Source organism: Camelina sativa, chromosome 12 (genome assembly GCF_030686135.1).
Source record: "Camelina sativa cultivar CO46 ecotype springtype chromosome 12, ASM3068613v1".
Taxonomy (NCBI): Eukaryota; Viridiplantae; Streptophyta; class Magnoliopsida; order Brassicales; family Brassicaceae; genus Camelina; species Camelina sativa.
This window is the reverse complement of record NC_141891.1, coordinates 32,655,814-32,661,965: the sequence shown is the minus strand read 5'-3', so window position 1 is coordinate 32,661,965 and position 6,152 is coordinate 32,655,814. Positions and strand designations below refer to the sequence as shown.

Below are 6,152 nucleotides of genomic sequence, written 5' to 3'. Positions count from 1 at the left end.
GAAGAGAAGTCTATTTAGATACGCTATCTGACTCGATCAAGTGCTCGATCACTACTCGGTCGAGTGGTGGTCGAGTTGATGGTCGAGCTGGTACCTGAAACTCAATCACAGACAAGCAGGAGAAGAAACGAGATCAGTAGTGAACAAGTGGATAAACGAACTTTATCTTAGACTAATATTGATCCTAAATGTCACAAAACACACTCAAATGGGCAACGGCGCCAAATTGAAACTAGCTTTTTTTGGTGGTGGTGAATGATGATGATGTATGCAATGGTGAGATATGAATGAATGGATGGTAAGGTGTTTCAATTCCCCTTATGCAGTTGCAGTATAAGAGGTGTCAATCCTATCTGAGTGTTTGTGAACAATTAAGACATGCATATGAGACTAAGTCAAGCCAAATGTAAAGGATGTTTGTCACTAACAATCCTATGATGAAAATGCAAAGTGCAGAAAGTAAACTACAAGAACTAGATGCTAAATGTAAATGGAACAAAATGATTATGACTAATATGAAGCTAGAACAGAAATAGAAACTACAATAATCACCTAATGTAAGACAATAATGAACAGAACAATGGGTAAATGCAACAGAAATGCAAATAGAATGAGACTAGAGATAAGACAGGACAACTACAAATCATAAACTAAAGTTCTGGGGAAGAACTCGAGCAAGCACTCGATCGAGTGTAGATCGAGTGCAGGGTCGAGCTGGACTAAACGCAAAAACAGAGCAACACAATAAAAATAGAGCAATGCAAAAACGAATCAAACAACAAGCAAGCAAGAGGATTAAGACTTAAAAATCAATAAACAAAGAAGGCCTTGAGGAGGGATTCATGGGCTGAACTAATCATTGTGGTTATCTGACTTGGTCAACAAATCTCAAGCAAACTTTGAGCTAATCTCTAGACATATAAATCTAAGACAAGTTTCCTCCACTCCCATGGCAAGAAACAATCAAACCTATGCATCTCTAGACTTGTTCTCACAAAGTAAAGAATCTACACAAGCAGGCATTAAGCAATACATCTCAAACCAAACAAGACCTCTAATCTCTTAGCAAGCCTAATGGTAAGCTCTAGATCTAGCCTTGTCTATGCTTCTTAAACATTGGTGTGATGCTAAGATGCTTGAAATCAAACCCTACCCTCTCAGATATAGGATCAGCATTAAGAACATCTAGCCTAGAAGAGATCTACAACAATCAAGCTTGACCAAATCAAATAAACCACAAGATCAATCCAGCCTAACCCATCCTCAAGATCCTAGAGAACTACTCACAAGAACACATGATGAACAAAGTCAAAAACCCAGAAAATACGAAACTTGCATCATTAGAAAGATGAAACAAAGATCTACAATATTGGAGAAAGAATCAAACTCGAATTCTCAATATTAAGAAAGTTATGAAACCAACAATATTGAAAAATTTAGCATTTTCTCCTTAAAAACAAGTACAAGATCTAAGAGAAATAAAAGTGCAAAAGGAATAATTCCCAAAAGGGTAAAAACTAGGTTTAGAGAATATCTAAAAAGCTGGGCTCTTTGGTGGCTGCAGGTACAAGGCTTTATATAGGAGAGGGAGCGGAAGCCCTAAAAATACTAAAAAACAAAATAGTCAACGGCTCGGTCAACTCGACCTGTGCTCGATCGAGTGGCACGTCGAGCTGGCTTCTCTCGTGCGTTCTCCACTCGGTCGAGTCATCCTCAGCACACGGTCGAGTGTCTTGTCGAGTGTGCGGTCGAGTTGGACTCCGGACCTTGTTGTTTCAGCCTTAACTCTCTTGCTTTTCCTTCATGATTGCTTTACTTCTCCTTAGCATTGCTTACATGCTCCTTAAGCTCCAAAATCATCTGATTATGCATGAAAAGATGCAAATGCAATGCAACTAAACTCTAATGCATGATTAGTCCTAAAGCTATGTATTAATGGTGAAAATGGCTAGCAAAAGATGCAAAAGATGTGAATATACTAAGGGAAAACATGGTAAAATATATGAACATCAACACCCCCAAACTTAGTCTTTGCTTGCCCTCAAGCAAATAAACAAGACATAAAAAGGTAGGTGAGGTTTGAAAGTGGGATCTTAGCTCCTAAAGCTTGCAAATAAACCATCTAGAATCAATGTCCAAGTTACTAGTACTATGATGCAAGTTGAATGAGCTGTACTTAAAGATTTTAGACAAGCTTATCACAACCTTTACTGATTTAAACCTTAGATATCCACATGCATTCAAATCAACCATTTCCTTTAAAATTCATTAATCAAGAACATGAATCAATTCTATGCAATGCTTAAACTCATTTGGTTTGAAGATAAAGGTTTAGAGACAATGATGGTCTCCTTTTAGAGTGGGGCTTATCAATATCAAGGTTCTCTCATAAAAAATGGATTGAGCTTTAGAAGAATGCTAAAGGTAAGAACACTTAGACACATACAAGAACAAAACCTTGTCTACCCAAAGGCACCCAAAGTGCTTATCCTATCAATCTAAACCCAAATGATCCTAGTGCTACCCTTTAACTTCTTCTTCTTCTTTCACCCTTTTCTCTTTTGGTTTTCAAGTCTTAGGAGAGGTTTCTTATTTGATCTTTCTAGTGGGATGGGGGATTCTTACATATTTGCTACGGTTCTTTTTTCTTCTTATTCTTAAGACATAAAAGCTTTTTGCTAGACTTTTCTTTTCCTTCTTTTCTTTTCTTTTCTTTTACTAGAACCATCTTAAACAATTTTTACTTCCCATCCTTTCACTAGACTTTGCTTAAACTCATTCTCCTCTTAAAGACTCTACCCTTTTTCTTTCTCTTTTTCCTCTTTTCTTTTCAAACAGCCAAGTCCCAAACCCAAAAGTCAAACAACCTAGTCCTATCTAGTTTGAAAAATGCAAACTAGAACTACACAAGGTTTTACTCTTGTCAGTTCAAACCTAACACTTTCTACCAAGCTCAATCCCAAAAATAGGCCTCACACACACAAGAATAAACATGGCTTGAAAGAAGGGTTGGTTAAGGGGTAGGAAAACTGATTTCAATGGTTTAATCAGCTACTTGGATCAACAAGAGTGGTAAAAGGAAAAAGATAATCCAAATATGTATATGGTATCCATGAGTTTAAAACAATGCACACATTGATAATTGAAATTCAATATTAGGTTCTTATAAATAGGAAATGGTGTCAAATCACACCATGCTTCAATTTAGACCAAATACAATGCAGGAATTCAAGGCTTGGTTCAATCTTATGCTTCTAACTACTCAACTAGCATCAAAGTACTATTAACTTGGGCATTGATCCTAGTCTAGTGAATAAGCAAGCTAACAAGGAAATACTCATCATAGATCCCTAATGCAAATATTATACAATCCTATATGAAACATGCTAAACAAGATCCTAATATGCAATGCAAACTACATGAACACTCTTTTTTATAAAGATTTTTGCTAAAATTATTCAAATTTTTAGGGTTTTTCTATGCCTTAGATGCTATGCAAAAACTAATATGGAGATGCTAAAAATTTGAAATAAGAACACAAAACACAATGTCAAATGCTATCTCAAACCCTCCCTCAAACTTAAATCACACAATGCCTTGTGTGAAAGAAATTTGTAAGAGGATTCAAGATCAAAGACAAAACATAATATGAAGATGCAATGGTATTTACAAGTGAAGGTGATAGTGGTACCTCAAGGGTTGTGGAAGAAGTTGTCCACATCCTCTTGCATGCTGTCAAAGGAGTAGTTAGGGTAGTCTTGGTGACTTGGAGATGGAGATTGGGGCAGCTCGACGACGGCGATCGACCGGCACTCGGTCGAGAGCTTGCTCGAGTGGGGGGGGGGTCGAGCTGGACCGCGTGTGTCCCTCTCTTCTTCTGTTTAGACTCCCTTGCTTCCCTGACCATGAAAACACCAAAAGAAAAGTCAAAATATCAAAATCCTAAGCAATATATACAAAGATACCTTAGGGACTTCCTCCCTAGTGAGCTTGTTTAGAGTCACTAAGCTTGACTTCTATAGCTCTTCAAGATTGGTTTGGAGATCAAGGAGGTGATGAAATCCCCCCTGGTTCTACTTGATAACCTTGGTGTTCCTTCTTGATCACTACTTCCTTAACAATTGAACCATGTTTCTTCTTAAACTTGAGTCTTGGTCTTGCCTTCTTCAAAGACCTCTTGTTGAGCTGAGCTTGAAGTTCCTTCACTAAACCAGCTAGCACTTGAACTGAACCCTTTAGTTCTTGGACAGTCGTGGCATGGGCTGAACCTTTAATCCTAGGGTCCTCTCCATCCTCAAAAACTTCACAACTAGCTTTTTCCTCTACCACAAAGTGCTGACCTTCAATAGTAGGTTGATGTGTTGAATTCTTGATGTCAAACTTCATAGTGAAGTCTTTAGCAAGGTGGAGCTTGATGGTTCCCATCTTAACATCAATTACAGCCCCAACTGTGGCTAAGGATGGTCTTCCCAAGATGAGAGGATCTTCTGGCTCTTGGTCCATGTTTATGATCACAAAGTCAGTTGGGATTCTAGCCTTCCCTATCTTTACTGGGAAATCTTCAATTACTCCAAGCACATCCCTCTTAGATCCATCTGCCAGGCCAATATATAGATTGCAAGGCTTAAAATATTCATATCCCAACTTCTCAGCCACTGAGTATGGCATTAAACTCACTGAGGCTCCTCGGTCACATAGGCACTTGTTGAAGTGCATGTAGATGATGGAACAAGGTAGGTTGAATGAGCCTGGATCTTTAAGCTTTGTTGGGACAACAGCTTTCCCAATCTCTCTCAAATCCTTCATGTCTTGATCTTGAGCCTTCTTCTTTGACATCTCAAGCAAAAAATCCTTATATAGAGGATATGGAGCATATTGTTCCAAGGCAGGTCCTCTCTCTTCTTCTTGGTAAGCCATGATAACCTCTTTTATGGCCATCACTTCCTCTTGTTTCTCAATCACAGCTTCTTCCTTCAAAGCTTTCTCATCCTCTTGTTGCTTAGCCAACATCTCCTTTTTCTCAATGATTTCCCTTTGTTCCTTCAGCTTCTATGCCTTGAAACATCCTGGGAATGGTAGAGGTGGTTTGTAAGCAGGAGGAATATACTTAGCAGGCTTAACAGCTTCTGTGTCCTCAGCTCGATCGACCACTCGATCAGGCACTCGGTCGAGTGCTGGCTCGAGCACCAGGTCGAGTGCAATGACAGATTCAGTCTGCTTTGCATAATCTTCACTCTGAGCTACAAGAAATGACCAATCCTCCCCAGCTTGAACCTCACTGTCCTCAGTGACTTCTTCTTCATAGAGATTAATAGCTTTAGCTGTAAACTCCCTTGGGTTTTGAATAGCTTCTTCATGAAGTTGGTGTGGCTTAGGAGCTAAAGTAGAGGCAATGGAGCTCTCCATGTACTGGAATGTAGAGGTCAGACTCTCAAGCTTGTTACTCAGGTCATTAGATAAGAATTCAACTTTTGGGTCAGCTCTCCAAACTGCCTTGCTTCCTCAATTTGCTTATTGGCTTGCCCAAGAAACATTTGTTGCATCATAGTGCTTAAATCTTGTTCTTGGTCTTTGTAGGTCTGGAACATTGGAGTGTGACACCATTGAGCCTGGAATCCTGGTTGATGTTCCCATGGTACAGAATGGAACATACTGCTGTGAAACATGATGATTGACTCGAACTGACACTCGGTCGAGCACCGGCTCGAGTGGGTGGTCGAGTCAACTGTGAAGAGAAGTCTATTTAGATACGCTGTCTGACTCGATCAAGTGATCGATCACTACTCGGTCGAGTGGTGGTCGAGTTGATGGTCAAGCTGGTACCTGAAACTCAATCACAGACAAGTAGGAGAAGAAACGAGATCAGTAGCGAACAAGTGGATAAACGAACTTAATCTTAGACTAATATTGTAATGACCCTCACCAAGAGTAGAAATCTCAAAATAAAAGATCGAGGAAATGAACCGGAAAAGACCTAAGGAAGAAGAGGAAGGAAAATAAAAAAGAATGACCCAAGGAAGTCCGAGGAAATATTTGTGAGTCAGAGGATGACCAAGCCAAGGCAGGAGTACCGGATGCACGGTCGAGGCCCTAAAATTCGTCGAGAGTGTCGAGAAAAGTGGTCGAAGAAATTCGTCGAGAGTGTCAAGAAA

At 39.5% G+C, this 6,152-nt stretch overlaps 1 protein-coding gene across 1 annotated transcript; it reads right to left on the bottom strand.

Moving 5' to 3' along the window:
* Nucleotides 1-548: 548 nt before the first annotated feature.
* On the bottom strand, nucleotides 549-4,806 carry LOC104733724 (uncharacterized). Its single transcript, XM_087477225.1, has 2 exons — nucleotides 4,175-4,806; nucleotides 549-552 (listed from the first exon to the last, which is right to left on the bottom strand). Exons 1-2 carry the CDS (start codon nucleotides 4,804-4,806, stop codon nucleotides 549-551), a joined length of 636 nt encoding a protein of 211 aa, XP_087333351.1.
* Between the last annotated feature and the right edge of the window lie 1,346 nt (nucleotides 4,807-6,152).